The 22,716-nt window shown below is 45.9% G+C and overlaps 1 protein-coding gene across 1 annotated transcript; it reads right to left on the bottom strand.

Annotated features, from left to right (window-relative positions):
- Nucleotides 1-5,643: 5,643 nt before the first annotated feature.
- On the bottom strand, nt 5,644-21,503 carry TBC1D20 (TBC1 domain family member 20). Its single transcript, XM_079718607.1, has 8 exons — nt 21,354-21,503; nt 14,848-15,033; nt 11,451-11,531; nt 8,877-9,063; nt 8,595-8,696; nt 7,280-7,421; nt 6,263-6,450; nt 5,644-6,002 (listed from the first exon to the last, which is right to left on the bottom strand). The coding sequence occupies exons 1-8, from the start codon at nt 21,421-21,423 to the stop codon at nt 5,747-5,749; spliced, it is 1,212 nt and encodes a 403-aa protein (XP_079574733.1). The 5' UTR covers nt 21,424-21,503; the 3' UTR covers nt 5,644-5,746.
- Between the last annotated feature and the right edge of the window lie 1,213 nt (nt 21,504-22,716).

Raw genomic sequence — 22,716 nt, 5'->3', positions numbered from 1 at the left:
CCTACTTTTTAACATCTCAGACAAGATGTCACAGTATTGGTCCAGTGCTGTTTACTATGCCCGCTCTGTGCTGGTCAGAGATTAATAAAACACGGTTCTGGGCATCCATTCTGTTTTTACCTCATTCTCTGACCCCTGCAACACCCCTCCCACCCCCCACTTTGAAGGCCAGCACACTGTCTGAGCCGGGACGTGGATCATCATTACAACAGGCGGAGGGCGTCTCTGTGACTCAAGGTGTGGACTCCAGGTTCCAGGAGTTGGGGCATGTCATTGGGGCGGGGCGGAAGGGCTTATTCTAGACCCTGGAAAGGCACTGCCACCCTGTGGGTGCCAAGGCTCAAGAGTTGACCCCAGGCTCTGTGAGCAGAGAGGTGAGAGAACGTGAGTGCCTTCCTGCTCTGCATTGGCTGATGAGGGGCACTCCCGCCCCGGGAGCAAGAAAGTCAGGCAGAGCCATTGACCGGAGGAAACGGCAAGCTGAGCAGAGCTGCCAGAGCTGCGCTGCAGGAGAGGGCGGGGCCCAGGTCGGGGCTAACCGCTTGCTCTCACCGGCTCCTCCCTCCTCCCTCTCCTGCCAGGGCCTGTCTTGGCGAACCTTAGGGGCCTGTAGGGGAGGAAAGCAGACCATTCTTTTGGTGCACAGGTACAAACCAGCAAGCCACAGGCGGTAAACAGTCTACCCAGTATTGTTTTAGAAATTTGAATTGGTTGCCGGTATTTTTTAATTGGAGATGCTACATTAAAATCTAGATGCTCAAGTTCTCTTGCAAAAGTCGAAGCTTGGTAATCCTGGCTTCTCATTTCCACATGGCAGGCCAGAGTCACGTGATGTTCCTGATCCAGTTCACCACAGTTCTCGTCACCCCCAGCTCTCCTCACACGGCCCTTCCTGTGCCCTTGCACCATTCTTTCTCCAATGAGTACTAGGAAGTGTTAATGAAACATTTCTTTACCCGTGGCTGTATCAACAGGCTGGCAGAGGGGGGGACCACATGGGCTGCGTGCGTCTTTCACTTGGCCCACTCCATCTACACCAAGGCGGGCATCGAGTTTATGTCTGCTGCAGCCAAATGGGGGGTCAGGAGGGCAAATGGAGGGGCGCAGGGCTGTCCCGGGGTTCTAACCTTCAGCGCCATACTTCACATGCCAGTGGGTGAAGGATCTAAGACGGGCAGGCTCACAGGTGCTCCCTACTGCAGGGTCAAGTGGAGGTGCCTCCCCCCTCCCAAGGGGTCACCCCAAACTGGGCCCCAGCACCAACTCTCCAGGGCAGACTTGAAACCAAACCCCACAGGCTCTGGACTCAGACCATCTACCTGAGGAAGCAGCTGGAGGTCCCAAATGTTCTTGTGTGACACGATCTTTCTCTCCAGGGATGGGGAAGGCAAGGGGAAGCACATTGCTCAGATAAAGAGCAGCTGCTAATGTGGGCAGGAAGTGGTGGATGGGCCCCACAGCCCGTGCCAGAGTAACATGTGTCTTCTAGTGTCTGGGGCTGCCGTGAAAGCCACTCACTTAAAAAGCAGGAAGCTGGAGGCAAGCCCACAGCCTTGCCAGCTCACAAAAGCTGCTTGGCAAATTCCAACCAAATGTAAGTCTGCAGAAAAGACAACTAGCAAGTAAAGGGCCTTTGTGAGGACAGGAGAAAAGGCAGCAGGGAGGCACCAGCAGCAAAAGGAAGAAAGCAAGCCAGGCTGAGCCTCAGGCCCCATCATCTTTTAGTTGGATTTGGCAAAAGCCTCTGGCCTATTCTTCCTTTCAGTCACCACTTAATCCAGGGGTGAGCTCCCCGGGCCCAAGTGCAAGGCTGGCTTAAGGCATTTATTGATCCATTAATGTTCACTGAAATGGAATCACAACACTTGCACAACTTCAGTTTGTTAAAGCATTTTCACAAACATCAGTTCATTAAACCGTCCATGTGGGATGGGACTATCCCTATTTTACTGTCATTGACAGTGAGTTCTAGAGATGTAGTGACTTGAAGAAGCTCACATAGCCAGGAAGGAACACACTTGCTATCATGTCACCAGGAACTCTCTCCAAACCCAGTTTTGGTCATGGCCCATCCTCATGCCCCAAATTGCCCACAGAGAGTCCCAACTCCCTTCCACAGAGCTCAAAGCTCTCCCTGGCCTGAGCCCCAAGTACCCTTCCATCGCCATTGCCCATTCCATCTTTCTACAAAACACCCATACTTGTTATTCAGCTATTATTTTTACACTAATTTCCCCTCAGCCTTGCGTGTTGTGCAGTATTTTCTGACACCACTTCTCTGATTTCCAACACCAACTGAGTGTCCAACAATTCAATTCAGTTCTGACACTAACTACCTGGAATTAGCATCTGATGCCACAAGTTAAAGGGCTCAGTCCCACAGGACTGTCCCACTTCAGATCCAGCTGCAAATGGGGTGCCCAGACTACTCACACTTCTGCCTGGCCAACTACAAGTTCAGTGGTTTCTACAAAACCCTCTCAGTTTCAATAATTTGCTAGAAGTACCACAGAACTCAAGAAAACACTTTACTTACATGTACTGATTTATTATAAAGGACACAACTCAGGAGCAGCCAGATGAAGGAGATGAATAGGGCAAGGAACAGGGGGAAGAGGGTGCAGTGTTCCCAAGCCCTCTCGGGCCATGCCACCCTCCCAGCACTTTGATGTGTGCATCAACACAGCAGCTCTCCCAATCTCTGAATCAAGAGTTTTTGCAGTGCTCCATGTCCAGCCTCCCCTCCCCTCCCAGGAGGTCAGTGGTGGGGCTCAAAGTTCTCACTCTCTAATCACTTGGTTCTTCCGGTGACCTGTGCCATCCTGAGGCTATCCAGGGGTCCCACCTTAACTCACTTCATTAGCATTAACTCAGGTGGGATCCAAAGGAAATCATTATGAACACCAAAAGACACTCCGATCACTCAGAAAATTCCAAGGGTTTCAGGGGAAGTGGGGACAAAACCCAAATATTTATTTCACCACACATACCCTTCCTTCAGTTTTCCATTTATCAAAATTCTCTTTACATTCAATCAACTATGAAACTGCCACTGAAAACAAATTGCTCCTTCAATGCAGTTCTCTGGTGAGTTCCCAGAGGCAGGGCGGTGTCCTGGCCAGCCCTGTGTCCTCCACAAGTCAAATCAAAGGACAGCATGGGCAGCTGGCCTATGGTGGTCGGACACGGTCGGGGAGCCGAGTGATGCCTGCTCAGCCTTCAGCCCCCTTACGTCTCCCCTTTGGGCCAAGGAAACAGTGAACCCAGGCAACGTGGGTTCTTGCCTCAGGAAAAACAGAAACAGGACTGCAGGTACTGTCCAAGCTCTCCGGGCAAGTCAAGGCCAACCAGGAGTCCACAGATACAGCACATCTCCAGGTCAGGGGTGGAAGGGAGGGAGCATCAAGGCCAGATGTCTAAAGCTAAAGCCACTCCAACAAGGAAAGAATGACAGAAGAGATTAGTAACCACATATGGCTGTTTATTTCATACAGGGCTCTGTACAAAATATTTACACATATTCCTTACAGAATAGTAAACCACTTGAAGGTAAAAAGATAACGCTTTCTTCTCATTGGCAGGGGATAATCCTGATGTCAGAAAAGCTATAAAGCAAATGAACTTTCTCCTTCCTAGGCCACAACAAAAGTCAATGCCACCTGCTTCCTGGGATCCAAAAAGCCATGGTCTTGGGACCCTGATCACATGCACCTCCCTTCCTCTTCCCCATCAATTCCTTCAGTATTTACAGACAGGCCCAAGGGCCTGTGGCAGGAGGGGCCGATGCTGCCCATTTGGAAAGATGACAGGAGGACAAACTTGTTGCGGGAGAAGACTGGGAACTTCTGTCAGATCATCTGGATCCTGGAAGAATTTCCTTTGTCTTGATAAATCTACCACTTTCTAGACTAATCCATCCACATCATGCTAACCCCAGGTGGGACTCCTGCTATGGAGAATGACCTGCCACTTTGAGCTTTTTTTGGTTGTAAAGTGCTTAGTGTAACTCAGTGTAGACAGATGCCTCTCCTAACCACTCTGCACACCATGGGCATATGGGGAGGATGTGGAGGTCTGGGTGTGGTGTGGTGGAGTGCTTCTGGCATGTTTAATTTAAGAAAACACCTGCCAAGAGAGAACAGTGCCTGCAACAGACCAGGAAAATAAAAGTACACGGCTGCTTCATACTATACACCCCAGTTCTTCAGAGCAGGAAAAGGCACTTTTTTTTCAAGCCACAGTTAATCTAAAACAAACCTAGCTTCGCTTATAGGAAAAGCTGTACCAGAGGAAGTGAATATCCATCTTGTTCTCTAAGACCTGGAGAGTCCTTAGGAAGCCTCGAGCTGGCTGTCCCAGGCTCCCACCACACGCTTCAGGATGCAGTTTGTCCCCTTCTGGGTGCTGACGAGTTCCCAGTGACATTTCCTACCAGGAAGGAGAAACCAGCAGTTGCGGTAAGTTAAACCCAAAAAACCAAGGCAAGGTTGTGAGTGGATGCCTATTTGGGAGTAGAAGGGTGACTGGAGGAAAACAGGAGGGGAGGAAGGGAAGCTGGAGAAGAAGTGGGCGCTATGGAAGTGTGGGGCTGTTTACAAACAGCAACTCTGACTAAAGTGAAATGTTAAATAATTGAGTAGAAAGGAAACTTCAGGGTTTTAGAAGCTCATCCTTCTGATGAGAACAATTATTTTTTTTTCCATGAAGGAACTATTACTTTAAAAGTGCGGGGGGCTTCCCTGGTGGCGCAGTGGTTGAGAATCAGCCTGCCGATGCAGGGGACACGGGTTCGTGCCCCGGTCCGGGAAGATCCCACATGCCGTGGAGTGGCTGGGCCCGTGAGCCATGGCCGCTGGGCCTGCGCGTCCGGAGCCTGTGCTCCGCAACGGGTGAGGCCACAGCAGTGAGAGGCCCGCATACCACAAAAAAAATAATAAATAAATAAATAAAATAAAAAAAAATAAAAGTGCGGGTACTTTATATGTTGGGTGTATGTAATTCTAAAAATAGTAGTAAAAGTGTCTTTTATATGCATCGTCATGTGGCTTGTGGAAGAGAATAAGGAGAAAAAAAAAAAGGCAGGCAAAAACCAGCCTATGTCTGCGCCCTAAAACGTTAACATTCCTTCCTGTTTGACTGGAAATGCCCAAGTGATTTCTAGGCTGAAAATAGGTAGGATTTACCTAGTAACCTAGTTCACACGTGTCTCTTAGATTTCTGACCAGCTAATGGAGCTGTTCTTAAAAGGAGGCCAATCTTGCTCCCAGGCTGGCCTTCTCTGCCCCTTCGCCTTCATTCCAAGGTCTGACTTCTTTAGCGGCAGCTCCGTCCTTCTTTGTCTGGCTGAAGCAGTCAGAATGGGAGGAGCTGCCAGGAGGGCATTCAGTGGTCCAGCTTACTATGAGCAGCCAAGATGCTCCCCAGTGACCAGGCCCAGCGGGTTCCAAAGGCAGCTGGGAGCTGCAGAAACCCACTTCCCTCAACACAAGAGGAAGCAGCAGACAGACAACTCAGAAGCCCACTGTGAGGCAGAAAGAGTTCTGTGCTCAGGACCCGAGTGCCCAGCGTCACGCAGGCTCTGCTACTGGCCTCTGAAGCAAAGGCATCCACGGACGGGGGGAAGGGTGCAGGAATAGAAAACCCTTGACAGAAACCCTTTTAATAAAGGAAATTCCACCCCCTCCCAATCTGTCCATGGAAGGGTGAGACCTTGATGTCATGTAAGAGGAAGTGTCTTCTCAGGCATTTAGGGAAACAGCTGCAGCTGAAACTTTGGGGCCCACTCCAGGGCACTTTTCACCACAGCCAGAGCAGCTGCTCCAAGTGCCACCGTCAGTCCCATCACTGCCAGCTTCACAAAGCGGTTGGTCCTTGGTTTGGTCAGGACATCTTTTGTTCGCTCCTCAGGCCGCAGAAGTCCCCGAAACCGCTGCCGCAGTACCATGTCAGGCCTCTGCTGGGCTGATGCCAGCTCAAAGTCTTTGAAGGTAGAGGCTGCCGTTCTGCAGAGGAGAAGGAGACAGAAGGGAATGGGATGAGAGAAGAAGGGAAAAAACTAGATTAAACAGGCTGAGGGCAGAGACATCCATTGCTCAGAAAACTCTTCTTATAAAGACCCATGAAGTCTCAAGTGGGGATTCCAGTAGCAAAAGCACAGGTCTCTGGAAACACCACTCCCAGCCCCGTCCCCACCAGACAGTCTTCCATCATTTCTGCTCACTAACGAACACCCCTGTTCAACCGGTGCCGTGGCCCCACTCACTTCTCAGCTTGCTGTTGGGCAGCTGCCTCCCGAGCAAGTTCGGACGGGGGAAACTGAACAAAGAGGTCTCCTGCTCTACTGATCAGTGTCTCATAGGGCAGGTCCTGAGGGATCTGGGACAACAGGTGGTGGACTGAGGCCATGTCGCAGTCACAATCCAGGACTTCCTGCTCTCGATACAACACGATCTGTGGAGAGCAAGGCTTTGCATCAGAGACCAGAACATACAGGACCTTGGCCGCTTCATTTCATTCTCCTTAGAGGTGAATTTAAATTGGTACCAAACAGGGCTCACCCCAGAAGTTCAGCATATTCTTGTATTCATCTAAGAAGTAATGATGTACATATCTGAGCACTTTTCCCGCTGGGCAAACCCTTCCTGCTGAGGCAAACTTCCACCCCATGACATGAAAGGCTGACCAATTAAATGAAGAAGGTTCTTTTAGGAGGAAGGAAAGAAGAAGGATTACTGGAGATTCCTAGCTCCAGCACAGAAGAAATGGTTCAAAACAGCAGAAAGAATGGTCTTGCTCCCTTTAAAGGACAATGAAGAGCGCTGTGAGTGCCCACCTCCACCCTCACACCTGATGGTTCAGGCCCCTCTAATAACTGGGGCCCCTCAACCCCGACTAAAAGCCATCTCAACTTTCTATCATAATGCCACACTTCTTCTTTTCTTAAACCCGGAGTTGGGGTTGTACGAGCTCCAGGAGTTGTCAACAGAAACCCTGATAATTCACAATGCACATGAGCATTTTAAAGGTTCAGAAGAATCAAGCAGTAAACAAATCTAACAATTCTGTTTAACTAGCAGTTCCCAAACTTACTGTTAAACAGAACATTTTTTTCTCCCATGACTCTCCCATTAACATTCCACAGAACAGTGTCCAGAGATGCCAGCCTGGGGAAGTGCTGTCTTTTGCATCTTTCCAAAATCACCAGGTTTCCCTTTAGGGAACATGATCGAGCTGGATTTGAGGATGCACACCAAGCTGCTGGCTCATGGTCTGTACCTACCACAGCTGCAAAGTAAATGGGCATCAGCGGGTGGCAGGCCAGGAAGAAGTCGTATAACCGCACGACGTGCCTGAAGTCAGACAGGACGTGCCCAAACCAGGTGATGAGCCAGCTGAGCGCAAAGATGGTCCCCACCTCGGCACTAGGAGCAAGAAGCCCAGATGTTAGGTTCCCTGCTGAGTCAGCCCTTCCCCCTCCCTGGGTCTTCTTTGTCCTTGGTGCTGTGTGAAGAAAGCATTTGAGAAACGTGCTTTCTCGAAAATTCAGACACCTACAAATTCAGCATCTTCTCCTCACAATACAGAAAGTCTTTACAATATACCCAACATCATGACACTAATACCACAATAGGGTCCTGGTGGCCTTATCTCCCTGGGTGCTCTTCTAATGGCCAAGAAACGTCAACTACAGCAACAAGAATTAGCTGTTGGGCTTCCCTGGTGGCGCAGTGGTTGAGAGTCCGCCTGCCGATGCAGGGGACGTGGGTTCGTGCCCCGGTCCGGGAAGATCCCACATGCCGCAGAGCGGCTGGGCCCCTGAGCCATGGCCGCTGAGCCTGCGCATCCGGAGCCTGTGCTCCGCAACGGGAGAGGCCACAACAGTGAGAGGCCCGCGTACAGCAAAAAAAAAAAAAAAAAAAAAAAAAAAAAGAATTAGCTGTTTTCAGAGAACTACACCACCATTTTCCTTCTGAGAAAGTCCATCCTTTGGGCGGGGGGGCACAGCACATATTCTCAGGCTTGAAAACACAACTGTATTAATTTTACAGTTAACGTGAGGTGACTGAAACACCTTAAGACACAGCCTTTTTTTTTTCATTTTTAAAGAGAGGCAGGCATTGGCCAAGGACACATTCTCAACTAAACAGAAGAGAAAAATTATACGAGAACTGCAAAGAAGTATTTCTTCTCCTTGGTATGTGGTGAATACAACAACCCACAGATGGCCTTGTCTTTCTCGCCTCTGGATCCTATAGAACTCTGTACTTCTGTTGCAGCAGTAACCGCGAAGTCTACCTTGGCGTACTTACCTTGTCCACCTCCCTCCACTAGATGTAAACTCCTCAAGGGCATGGGCTGTGACATCTCTTCTATCCCCCAAAAAGCACAGCACCCAAAAAGTGTTCCAAGACTGTACAGAACTGAATTATCCAGATTGCTGATAACTGGAAAGGACAACTCGGAAGAACTTAACACTAATCAACATAAGATGATGATGCAACTGAGCTACACTTGTGAAGAATAAACAAAGGCTAGGAGAAAGCTGAAGAGGGGTGTGTGTGTATGTACACACATAAATGTAGACACATATATACCTCTGCATGAAGTCATGGAGTTCTGGATTCACCTGGTCAATGATGGGCATCAGATAGTTTAATATATGCTTGGTGTTGTCCATTGTTGGATCCATGAAATCCCTAGAAGGAGACAATTCAATGAGCTTGGTCAGACCAAATACTGGGATCAGGGTTTGGGGGCAGTAGGGTGGAGTGGGGTTCAAACCACTGAAAACACTGACTAGGAAATGGGCTGAGGAGTTATCCTCAGGGGGACTTGAGGAGTGATACCCATCCTCTTATGCTGTTTTGTGCTGGTACCTGAGGTGATGGGTAGACAATTTTTCTACCAGGGATGTTGCCAGCTTCTCGCCTACCACCAGCAAAAATGTGACCACGATGTCGTGGTAGCCCTGGTAGTAGTGCAGCTGAGGGTTGCGCTCCAAGATGAGGAGGATGATGTCGATCAGTTCTTCCTGGAGCCCTTCTCTCTGTTCTTCTGGCATGCCTGGGGAGGGGAGGGCAGGGGAGATGCACTTGAACATGGCAAGCAGCCTAGTAACACAGAGGTTAGGAAGGTCGTCAGCAGTGGATTAGCAGAGAAAGTGTTTAATAAAAGAAAATTAATTACAACTATTTGGCAACACATTCAAGATCCACACACTGTTGATACTGCCTGACATGTAGGAAAGAGCCACAGGCTGGCTACCTTACAGTGGGGGAACCCAACCAACACCATCTTAAAACCCAAGTCACCACAGGTCATGCTGCCAGTAGTGTGACTAGTGGACAGCACGTGCCTCCTGAGGTGCTGCAGGGAAAACTCAGCACCACTTTGGTGGAATTCCTATCGAGAGTTCATCACCTGAATCTTAAAAGGAGGAAACACCAGATAAACCGAAACGGAGGGAGATTTTATAAAATAACTGGCCTGTCATAAAATACAAAGGAACTATTCCAGAATAAAGGAAGCTAAAGAGATATGAAGACTGAATGGAAAATGCATGAATTTGTATCTTCTTTTCCTATAAAGAACATTATTGGAATAAATGGTGAAATCTGAATAAAATCTGTATTAACAGTAAATACTGTCAATGTGTTACTGATTTTAAGTGTGATTATGTAATAAGAGCCGTGTTTTAAAAAAATATACCCTGAAATATTTAGGGATAAAGGGGCACCATGTGTGTAATTTATTCTTAATAGTTCAGAAAAAAATTTGCGTGTGTGTACCACAAAGGAGAGAGAGAAAGCAATACTAAGGTAAATATAGTAAAATGTTGACATATAAGAAAATCTGTGTAAAAGCCACCTGGGGAAGTCCTTGTCCTATTTTTGCAACTTTTCTGTAGGTATGAAATTATATAAAAACAAAAAATGTAAGAGATGCATGTTCCCCTCAGAAACAAACTAAATATCACAGGAAGTACTGATCTCCTTGATCCAAAGACGCAGCTGGAAACAGAAGAGACTGTCTCGGGAGACCTTTCGGCGTGCGCACCTAGTTCTGGCAGCGGTCACTGTGGCTCCTCGGCTCATCTGGCTTTTAGTATAAAAATGCCAACCTTTGGCCTCATGACCTGTTTTAGAAGAACGGCACACAGCACAGCTTTCCTACACCATTAGGTTTTCCAGTCAAAAACAGATCTTATGAGAGAAAACAGCTAATACAAGAGCCCAGACTAAACTGGACAAAGGTTTTTAGGTGAGAGTGAAGCTCATCTCTTGCCCGTTTTTACCCACCGCTTCTCAAAAAGGCATAATCTAAAAGATAAAAAAGAACACGGAGTAAACCAACTACTATGGATAGGTAAAGTAATGAAAGTAGTGAGAGAAAAAAAGTAAACCTTATTTGAATTTTCAGTATAAAAGAGGTCAACTAAGCTCAGAAGAACGTGAATGTAAAAAAATATGAAACCACATGGAAAGTTCAGCCTACAAGAATAATATCATAGATTGATGTCACATAAGTGGAAGAGGAATAAAGGGCTCAGAGGAAAGACAGTTTACCTAGGGAAAAATATGGAATGCATCTGTCCTATGTGGTCTCAAGACCAGCAGGATAGGAAAAGGGGAATGGACCATAGGCATATGTGTTTATCAAAACCAAGATGGCAGGCTACTGGCTACAAAGGAATCACAAGAGCCTTTCCAGGAACCCAGGGTGCAAGCAGGAAAGAGGCCCTTTAACAGACAAAATCCAATGCCAGAGCATGGGTTCAGAAGAGTGAGAAAATGGGTTTAGAGGCTCTTGTTCCCTCTAGCAATTCTCCTCTCTTCATGGACCTAAGGTGGAGTTGCCAAAGGAAGAGAAATAGATGAGGTTTGCTGGCCAGTTTCCTTCATTGTGAAAGTGGAGACAATGGTCATTCTTCTCATTATTCCTGGGAATGGGGAGACGATTTTAGGAACAGACTCTTTAAACATGTAGTGATTGGCCTTCCTTCCAGTCCAAGGGCCCCAATATATGTATATGCAAGATACCGCTATGTATAAATGAAGATATTAATAGTTCTTGTTATAGTGACCACTTCCAAACCAATCTGCTCTTTAAAGCCAGACTGATGGCTCTAGCAATCCCTATGAAGTCTCCTCTAAGGCTCTGAAGGGGGGAAAAACCCTCTTCTCTCATTCACCACCTCTAGGCCAAAAGACATTATTTTAGGCTCAGGCCTTCACAGTGGGGTTCTGAACTGACTGAGACAGTGAAAGAATGACGCGGCAGATGGGGAGCACAATGGGTCCCTGAGGAGGCAGGGTCCTGCATGTGGTCACGCTCTGTGCTGGGGTGGAAGCTTCCTGGGACAAGCAAGCACCAACACAGGAAAGTAAGTGCAACTGGGACAGAAGCCACCCCGCCACCCCCCACCCAGGAAGACCGAGAGCGCATCTCACCAGGAGGGAACCTCCGTAAAGACCGCCTGACATCCAGGAGCACTTGTTGGTAGTCCTTGCTCATCTCTCGTAGGTCGTTCCCTATTGAAGGAAAAAGAACATGTTATTGCAAGAATGTCTGGGAAGCCACATCAGGAGCAAAACATCCTGGCATGACATAAAAGGCCTGAAAGACATACTCGGGCTTTTCTTGAAGGGGACATGACTCAAGATACAACATTTGGAGAGGAACTCCTGGTTTAGTTCCAAACACGCTGATTCACGCAAGTCATGATGACCGTAAGAGGAGGGAACACAGATTATCCAGGAGGCTACAGAGTGCAAAGAGCAGCAGAGGAGAAGTCAGGAGGCCAGGAGCTGCATGCAGGCTGCTACCGTGTGCCACCAGGAATTGCTCTGAATTTCCAAGTCCACATCTATACAATGGGGATTACTCCCTTCCATGTGTACCTCTCAGATTACTGTAAGGATCAAATAAGATCATGAATGTGGAAACCACAGACCACTGGAAAAACTCTTAACATCTCTAAAGTCTAGGGAACACTCAGCTGTTCAGAAAGGAGTATTAAGATAAACTCACATAAAAAAGAACCTAACCTCTCTTGACCCTGCAATTCTAAAACTAAGACACTGCAAACAGGAGACAGTACTTGTGTTCAGTTGTTAAGCCCAACTGAAAGTAAGGAGGCAGTCTCTAGCTGTTATATATATAAAAGTGTACATTTCCTTCATAACCGAAATCAAAACTTACTAGAGGAGCCTGTACAATACTTCCGCATACACAGACTTCATCTTATAAAGATATGGGAAATTTGGAATCTGACGGAACACCATCTCAGGATTTAGAGTGTGAATACAGCAATGCCTTTTCCTTCCAACAAAAAGATCACTGCTCTGAGGCAGCCCGGTTCCAATGATAATAACAAGGGGCAACTTAAAACATCTACTCAGGGACTTCCCTGGTGGTCCAGTGTTAAAGAATCCACCTTCCAGTGCAGGGGATGTAGGTTTGTTCCCTGGTCGGGGAACTAAGATCCCACATGCTGTAGGGCAACTAAGCCCACGCACCACAACTACTGAGCCCGCGCACCTCAACTAGGGAGCCTGAGTGCCGCAAACTACAGAGCCCTCACCCTCTGGAGCCCACGTGCCACAACTAGAATGAGAAAACCTGCACGCCACAACTAGAGAGAAGGCTGCATGCTGAAACAGAGCCTGTGTGATGCAATGAAGAAGAAACCAGCGCTGCAACAAAAGATCCTGCGTGCCGAAACTAAGACCCGACAGAGCCATGAATAAATTAATTAATTAAAAAACAACATAAATTAAATAGGTATACTAAAAAATAAAACAAAAAAACCATCTACTCGGCTGTACCACAACACTGTGAACTTTTTATCAGTAGAGGCTGTTTTAATCATCTCTAGTACCTGGCACACATTAGGAGCACAATTAGTACTTGCCAAATGAATGAAAGAATCCCCAGCACCTGGACTTTTGCCAAACATAGCAGGAAAGCAATACATTTTTGTGGAGTGAATAAATGACAAAGTAGATTCACTGTTTTGCTGTACTTTCTTTTTTGCAGTACGCAGGCCTCTCACTGGTGTGGCCTCTCCCGTTGCGGAGCACAGGCTCCGGATGCACAGGCCCAGCGGCCATGGCTCACAGGGCCAGTCGCTCCGCGGCATGTGGGAACCCGTGTCCCCTGCACCGGCAGGCGGACTCTCAACCACTGCGCCACCAGGGAAGCCCAGCTGTACTTTCTTTTGTATTTTGCACTGTATTCTAAGGAACTTTTTTTTTTCCACTACACGGGCCTTGCAAATAAGTACAGTTGCCCCTCGGTATTTGAGGTGGATTGGTTCCAGGATCCCCAAGGATACCAAAATCCACAGATGCTCAAGTCCCATGTATTAAGTGGTGTAACATTTGCATATAACCCATGCACATCCTCCCATATACTTATTTATTTATTTTATTGGGGGGTATAGTTGTTTTACAACTCCCGTATATTTTAAATCACCTCTAGATTACTTATAAAACCTAACACAGGACTTCCCTGGTGGCACAGTGGTTAAGAATCCTCCTGCCAATGCAGGGGACATGGGTTTGATCCCTGGTCCAGGAAGATCCCATATGCCATGGAGCAACAAAGCCCGTGTGCCACAGCTACTGAGCCTGCGCTCTAGAGTCCGCGAGCTACAATTACTGAGCCCATGCACCACAACTACTGAAGCCCACATGCCTGAAGCCCATTCTCCGCAACAAGAGAAGCCACTGCAATGAGAAGCACGCACACTGCAGCAAAGAGTAGTCCCTGCTAGCAGCAACTAGAGAAAGTCCGTGTGTAGCAATGAAGACCCAACGTGGCCAAAAATAAATAAATAAAATATAAATAAATTAAAAAAAAAACCTAATACAATGTAAATGCTATGTAAATAGTTGGAGAGCACAGCAAATTCAAGTTTTGCTTTTGGAAATTTCTGGAGGTTTTTTTTTTTCCAGAATATATTTGATCCATGGTTGGTTGAATCCTTGGACTTGGAGGGGCCAACTGTAACAGTTTTTCATAGAATTACAGAATTTTAGAATTCAAAATGGTCTTAGCATTTCCTCATAAAAGGTTTTTTTGTTTTTATAAGGACCGTAGAGGTATTATCTCTTCCTATAGTCCCACGTTTCTCAAAATGCAGTCCATGTGCATCAGAATTAGGTGGGATTCTTGTTAAAATACATATTCCTACAACCCACTTCTAAGTGAATGTAAACTAGAATATACATTTTTGTTTGTTTGTTTCTTGGCCATGCTGTGCAGCTTGTGGGATCTTAGTAATCTGACCAGGGATCGAACCCGGGCCCTCAGCAGTGAAAGCATGGAGTCCTAACCACTGGACCACTAGGGAATTCCCAGAATATACTTTTTTTTTTTTTTTTTCTGTACGCAGGCCTCTCACTGTTGTGGCCTCTCCCGTTGTGGAGCACAGGCTCCTGACGCGCAGGCTCAGTGGCCATGGCTCACGGGCCCAGCCGCTCTGCAGCATGTGGGATCTTCCCAGACTGGGACACGAACCTGTGTCCCGTGCATCGGCAGGCGGACTCTCAATCACTGCACCACCAGGGAAGCCCCAGAATATACATTTTTAATAAACTCCCCTAACTAGCCAGTTAGAGCTAGCTACCTACCTACCTAATAAAAACTCATTCCATTTTTTATTAAAACTCTACTTACCAGTTTGGTCTTATTTTCAGAGTAGGCTCAAGCATATCCTAAAATGCTTTAGGTGTTTACTCATCTACTCTTGGTTTGAAATGAGCATAAAAATCAAAGACCCTGGCATTCTTTTTCCCCGCCTCCTAGACAAGCTCCCCTTCACAGCACCTCACCCCTAACTACCTGATGTAGGAGGTGGATCATTGGTGTTGACATTGAGGAGCTTGGGCCACACTTTCCGCCTGATCTCATCAGTCAGGAGCCCTCCTTCACTGATAGCCATACGTCTAAGGGCAGCCACATCAGTGGGATCACTGTTCAGAGCCTGGTAGATCTCTGCCACTTTCTTTTTCCTTTTGGCATTAAAGTCTGCAAAACAGAAGGGAAAAGGGTATTAGGCACATATTCAGCATTTGTACATTTTCTCTTCAGGGCTCAATCTCCTTACTTGGTTTGAGGTAAGGTAGGTATATCTGAAGTCAATCTACCGATATTTCACTAGCACACAGTGTGCAAAACACTAAGGAGATATGCCATATAAGTAACAAAAAAGGACTTACAATTATAATAAATGCTCAGTACATTCAGATAAATCTAACAGTTTTTCCTAATAGAATGATTGTGTTTTCTTAATGCTAAACTTTACAGAGCATACATATCTCTCTCTCTTTTTAAAATAAATTTATTTATTTATTTTTGGCTGCATTGGATCTTCATTGCTGCCCACAGGCTTTCTCTAGTTGTGGAGAACGGGGGCTACTCTTCGTTGCGGTGTGTGGGCTTCTCACTGCAGTGGCGTCTCTTGTTGCAGAGAATGGGCTCTGGCGCGTGGGCTTCAGTAGTTGTGGCACATGGGCTCAGTAGTTGTGGCACACGGGCTTAGTTGCTCCACAGCATGTGGGATCTTCCCAGACCAGGGCTTGAACCCGTGTCCCCTGCATTGGCAGGCGGATTCTTAACCACTGCGCCACCAGGGAAGTCCTCAATATTACTTTTTTAAACAAAACCACACGTGGAAAAAGTCTCCAGTTATACACTAATACAACTGGTAAAACATCAGAATCACATGGAGATATTTTCAAAAGTAGAATGTCAAAGGGTATACTTGGGTCTCCAGTGTGGTTAGTGGTAAGAGAGGCATGATACTGCATACAAAGCAACGGTTTCTCAAGAACCATATTAATTACTGATGATCAGGAAGTACTGTTTTAAGCATCTTATATCCTTATGTGGTAGTCTCTTATTTATACACAGGCATTTTGCTGTGTTTAAATTACTTTTTTAGGAGACTGGTTGAGAGTTTGTGGTTAATGTGCATCATATTATAATTTTTCTATTTAAAATAATGGGGTAATAATAGGCTGTCAGAGTTTTCATGCAGAATGGCTGATTTTAGGAACAGCAAACACAAGAAAAGTTAAACTAGACAACACCAAAGAGATGTCACAAAGCAGTGCACTATAATTGCCCAAAAAAGGTATGTGCAGACACCAAGAGTTCAGACAGCTGTGGGTCAGGCTAATCTGAGAATGCACTACTGAAGAGTGCAATTTAAAAAGAAAGGGGAGGATTCTGAGAGGCTGGGAGGAGAGCAGAAGAAAGGCGTGGAGACAGAAACACAGGCCCTTTCATTTAACAGTAAATGAACTCATTAAAAAATATTTATGGGGACTTCCCTGGTGGTCCAGTGGGTAAGGCTCCATGCTCCCAATGCAGGGGGGTGGGGTTCAATCCCTGGTCGGGGAACTAGATCCTGCATGCATGTTGCAACTAAGAGTCCTCATGCCACAACTAAGAAGCCCGCATGCTACAACTAAAAGAGCTCGCATGCCTCAACTAAAGATCCTGCATGCTGCAATGAAGATCCCGTGTGCTGCAACTAAGACCCGGAGCAGCCAAAATAAATAAATAAATAATTTTAAAAAATATTTATGTAGCATATACTAGGTGCAGGACACTGGAGTTAATGTAAAGTGGAAGATAACACTGGAAGGTAGGTTAGGCTTTAGAGAGGAATAACAGTGGAAGTAGGTTAGGCTTTAGAAGGGACTAACATCAGAAGGTAGATGTCTGTTTTAGAACAGACACTAAGCAGCTTTCCTCAGTACTGTTCTATTCTGAGGCAACAGTCTACAAATTGTTTCCATGATAAAGCTGCACATTATTAACGCAAATCAAAGTTGGTACTAATGGCCCTGGTTACCTATCTATGAGAACTGTGACATAAACCATATAAACAGAGGCACCAACTGGTTTGGATTTAACATGCAATTGGAGGTGCAGACAGGACGAGGTGCTTTTTCACCCCGGTAAACCTGTTCTGCTGGCTAGACTGTTATTTTCCTTGGTGACCTAGTAGGGGACCATCTGTTCCAGTTTGTCTGAGAGATTTCTGGTTTACAACTATAGTCCTGGCATAACTGTTCATAGCAAACCCCTCCTCCCATCCGCACTCTCAAAAATGTCCCAGGTTGGATGCTAAATTAAATGGTTACTCTACCCAGAAATCATGAAAAATCAAGTCCCAATTTCCTGTCAGCACAGCACCTAACTAGTCAAATGTTTATTTACAAAGTGCTTCAAGTTCTTGGCTTGGGTGTGTCGTACCATCCATCCATCTGTCCATTGATCTATCCATTCACTTATCAGTCGATCATTTAATGAGCAACTACTTGTAGTAAGCACCATACTGGGATAAAAACATGAATATGACTCTCTCCCAGACCTGGAGAGGCTCACAGTAGGGAGCGACATAATTATTATACATGATATAACAGAACCATGAAGAATCATGAAAACCCAGAGGAAAGAATAACTACTTCTGAGGCGATCAGGAAAGGCTTCACCAGGAATACATGGTGGTACCTCCTTAAAGAAGAGTTTGCACATGGAAGAGTGCGCTGAAGGGAGAGCATTCCAGAGAGTATGTGCGAAGACCTTGTCACATGAAAGAAACATCATGCCCTGAGAACAAAAATTCCAAGAGGCTAAAGTGTTAGGTAAAGGAAGAGAGGCTGGAAGGACGGCAGTAAATGCAGCTAATAGAAGAGTCTGGACTGGATTTATCCTCCACTGAAGGGGAAGACAGGGAGGGATTTTACTTTGGGTCAAAGGGCCATCCTTTGGAAGAGAAGGCTGTATGTTTCCAAAGAGGGATCACTGAGACACAGAAAACAGAAAGGACTTTATATAACAACATAGGCTGAGACAAAATATGAGCAGGAATTGAATTAATTTCCAACAAAGAAAAAAATCAGATATTAAAAAATTTTTTTAACTTAAGAGTGTTCTTGTACTTTCTACACATCATAAATTAAGAACACTTAAATGGTAATACTAAATATTTACTGAGGCAGCTGACATTTAGAAACCTTGTTAACCTATTTTCTAAGAGTATGGAAAATTTTCCTCAATTTTTAAAGACGTATATCCACCCTACCCCTCTTTCCACTTAAGCTATTCAGCAATCTGGGGGAAAAGGAAAACCACTGTTTATATCTTGGAGGAAATAAAACTGTTTGCAATCAGCTGGATTTCCAGTAGGTTTTGGTAAATAATATGCCAAAATTTTAACTAATTCTGAACCCAAACCACAGCTCCGATACTTATTTCTCTAAAAACTCTGGATTCTACTTAAATCCTGCATTTCAAAATTTACTGCTATCATCTTGATTCTGATGCTCTGTGGGAACTCAACACACACGAGCGGAATAGAACAAATAATTTAGCTTAGCTATTGTTCCTCTGGAAAAATTGGCCTATAGTAAATGGCATTATTTTCCCCATATTACTGTTAAGAATATCCACACCAGAAAACTCTAGATTTGCAGGCACTTTGACCTTTTTCTAAAGCTATTAGTGATTCCCAGAGTAGAATGCTGCTCAATTGTGGATTTTAGTGGCTGTCTGTTCAGACCACAATATCGCCTTTCTCAATCCCATATTCTAGCAATTAAATGTTAGTGGCACACCCACAGACAAATATTTCATTGCACCTAACGTACATACAGGCTTTGACTGTGACATAAAAAGGGAGGCGAAAACAGCAAACTCAAGTGAGCTAGAGATGTATAAATTACACAGTGATGAGTTCAACTGCTAGACTACACAATGAGGGAGAAGAGGTTCTGCAGAGTCTCAAATGAACAACTAATTTACATGTCATATCCTCTTCACCTCAGAAAGAGGAAAGTCAGAGCTAGTCTTGGGATGCTTGGAAAAAGGTTAAAATTAATGTCTAACTATTTTAAGATAAATTTTACACATGGATTTTGGGGTAGGACACGTTGCTGGACTTGAGAATGCGATATTTGGGCGTGGGATAAAAGCCCACATTTTCAAATCCCCTTGAATCCTTTCTTCTCCAATTTTTTAATTGCTCCACTTATAAGGGAGATATATTATATATTCCAAAGCTGATATCTTCCAAATTTCTTTATAATAAAGGTCTTGGCTTTCATAACCACGACAGAATGAAATGACTATTCTAGAGCTGGCTGCAAAATATAAGACACTGCTATAAATAAATCCCTGCTGCCTGAAAAGTAATTCATTCAACAAAGGAAAAAGGAATGACATTGGTACTACTTGGCCTGCTCTCCATTAAACCGATCATTTAAATAAGGAGCACTGAAACAGTAGTTCTTAACAACTCAGATAAAGATGGCTGAGTCTGTTATTGTCTCAAACCTCTCCCTACTCTGGCTACGGAACTCAGGTAGAGATTTCTGCTTCCTTAGAGCAACAGGTATCTTCAAAAGCATCTGGCTTGGGGAACTTAATACACAGGAAAGGACAATGGCTAAAAATGAGCACTAGCTATGCTTCCTCTAAAAGTTTTTCCATATCAGCAAAACACACATCAGTGACTTAGATCAGGTAAATGATCTACACGCTTAATAAATGAATCTTATGTGCAAGGATAAAATTCCATAATGATTATTTGGTTTAAGTTTGCATGTCAAGAAAGCTTTACAGACTTTAAACAGAAGTTAAACTTAAATAGGCAGTGCTAGCCTTAATCAAAACAATGAAAGAGCAAGTCAGAAAGAGATCCTCCCAGACAGACACCCCCTGCTCCACCCCTTGAACTCCTGATGTTGACATTGGAAATTAACTTAAAAATTTATGCTTGAAAAAAAAATTTACGCCTGAACTTCATATCTGTACCAGAGAAATACAGTGGGAGAGGAAAACCTTACCTTATTCTGAGTAAGTTTCCTATTAAAAACAAAATAAAAGAAACTCTGTTTTTGGAGGTACTAATTAGTTTCAACAAACAGTACCCAAATTAGCAGAGATTCATTAACTACCTGAAAAATAAAGACAAGCACATATGAAGAAAGATTACCCCCAAAATGGAGAAAAATATTCTAGACAGTAAACCAATCTAATCATAACCTCTACAAAAGAGAGTTAATAGTATTAGTAACTTTGTCAATTCTCCTATATGATTAAAAACAAAACAAAAACAAACAAGAAAAACAGAAAAACAAACAAACCCGTCTCATCTCTCAATTCCTCCCACTTATCCAAAGAAGCAGAATCAAGGAAACAAGCATAAGTCTCGCAACCTAGGCACAGCTGCACTACATCATGTCACAAGACCCATACCACTTGAGGCAATGACTATTATGCCATGAGGACAGATGTTATACAAACATCAGCAAAGGGTTACAAGGCCAAAGGGCCTAAGGAGTAATATGAGGAATGAGCTCCATTTCCATGCAGCATTAGAATAGGAGAAAAGGGCAATAACAAAATGAACCCAGAGAAACAAAATGTGAATAACCGCGTGCTTCATCAAAACGTGGGTTGAATATGTGGTTGGTTCTATTATGGGCACCACCCACCAGAAGATGGAAAAGTGGGAAAGTTACCTTAGTCTTCTCCATTTATTAACTGTATGTAAAACATATTTGAAAACATAGCGCACAACGAAACCATGATTTCATGGAAATTAGTATAAGACAGTATAAAAAAATAGACTCGCTTTTTACACAATTAAACATTGAAATAGGTGGCACAGGATACGAAAGAGTACATTGGTGGTTGCCAGGAGCTGTGGAGAAAGGGCCCTGGGGAATGATGGCCTTTCTTTTTGGCATTAGAAATGCTCTGGAATTAAGACAGTGCGATGGTTGCCCCACCTTGTAAAAATGTACTAAGAACCACTGAACTGTACACTTTAAAAGGTGAATTTCGTGGTAATTAAAAGAAATATGTGGTCCATGGACACCGCGTCACTCCAGACTGCGACCGATGAATGAAGTTTGGGAAACCGGCCTGACCACTACTAGGGAGGCGGCCCCCGGAGCCTGCGGACATGGCCGGACAGTCTCGGTCGGCGGCGAGGCTTGGCCTCCGTTCTCAGGGAGACCCAATTCTCCTCTCCAGATGCGACGAGGTGGGACGCGGGGCCCCCGCCCGCCCCGTCCTTCCCACTGGGGGCGCGGGTCTGCAGCCAGGGTTCCTCCGGTCCCCTCAGCATCCGCTGACCCCCAATTCCAGGATCTCTTCCACTTCAGACGTGACCGGGGTCTTCAGTCTTTTCCTCTCTCGCACCCCGCGCGGTCGCCCCGGGTCCCCCGGCCCCCTCCTCCGGCAGCTGTCCCCTGGCCCTCGGGCCGCCCCTGTCCCTCAGGCCGTCCTCCCAGGCCGCTCCTCGGCGCCCCGGCCGGCTTCCGTACCTGCCTTCCCCGCGCCGCCGTCCCACCGGCTGGAGGTGGGGCCGTCACCCTGCGCACTCCGGACGGCCATGTCCCGGGGGCCCGGGCGCGGGCCCGAGCCCCGGCTGGCGGCGGAACCAACAGAAGACGAGGCAGCGGCCGAGGGATCCAGCGCCGACTCCGCAGGGTAAGCTCGGCTTGGTCAGCCCGCGGCGCGCAGGCGTCCCCGCGCGAGCCCCGCCCCGTGCCAGCACGTGACCCCGCTACGCCGGGCGGGCGGCGGCGGGGGCAGCCGGCGGTCACCCGGGCCCGCGCGCAGGCGCCCTAAGCGGTGAGAGGAAGCGCGCGGGGAGCGCGCCCCGGAGAGTTAGGTGCAACTGAATTTGCAGAGCGTGGCACTCTTGAAGAAATGTGTTCAGGAGCAGATTTTATCTTTTTTTTTGTTTCTCTTATCTGTAAAATGATACTGATGATAATAAAAGTACTGAACTGACAAGAGTTCTTGGGAAAGTGCTCAGAACACTACCAAGCATATAGTAACTACTCCACAATTGTTCACTCTGTTTTTGCTTACCAAGAATTTTACCTGCTGTCTCACCTCCCCACAGGTACTCCTGTCATCGTACTTGGTGACTTCAGGGTTTAGCAGAACCATCGCATACGGTTATGTAGGTTGAGCACTGCACAATGCCAAAGGTGCTGTTCACATAGACGGTTATGTGAGCAGTATTCCCTTTGAGTTGTACAAAACTGGCCATTCATCCAAAATGAGCATCTGTCTTATCAGGTCGTTGACCGCCTCGTCTCCAATGACAGTCCTTTCTCTTCAATAGGCCACTCATTCCCTTGGTCACATCCCTATCGTTGTGGCCAGAAACTGCCCCACCTCTTAAATCTCCAATGATAGGCCCCCCTCACTGAAACTCCCATGATTCTGGTTGCTGGATGACCCCTACCATGACAATTCTTTATTCTGAGGCGTCTAGCACATGGAACCCATTACTACTGGCCCGTCTTGGATTCATTCAGATTCCATGGTCCACCATCACATTTTAAGTCCTCTTTTATGTCCTCTGGGTAGCATTCATGTGCAGAAATGCCTCTGAAGTTCATTTGATTTTTAAAACTAATACTCAATGTATTAAATTTAGAAATCCCCAAATCTTGTTTTTCCTTCAACTGACAAATTTTACAATTCCATTCATAAATCTAGTAAATTTTAACAATCACTTTGCTACCATAACTGAGCAGGACCCTATGGGGCCTTCCCAGGACAGACTCCCCCCGCCCATCCCCAACCTGCCAACCATGTCCTCTGCCTGCCCCTTGTCTGTAGAAAAACTTTAGCCTCCTAGGCCTTCCTTAAGTTCCAGAAAATAAATTT

This window comes from Hyperoodon ampullatus (assembly GCF_949752795.1).
Source record: "Hyperoodon ampullatus genome assembly, chromosome: 14".
NCBI classification, from domain to species: Eukaryota; Metazoa; Chordata; class Mammalia; order Artiodactyla; family Ziphiidae; genus Hyperoodon; species Hyperoodon ampullatus.
This window is presented reverse-complemented; position numbering and strand designations above follow the sequence as displayed.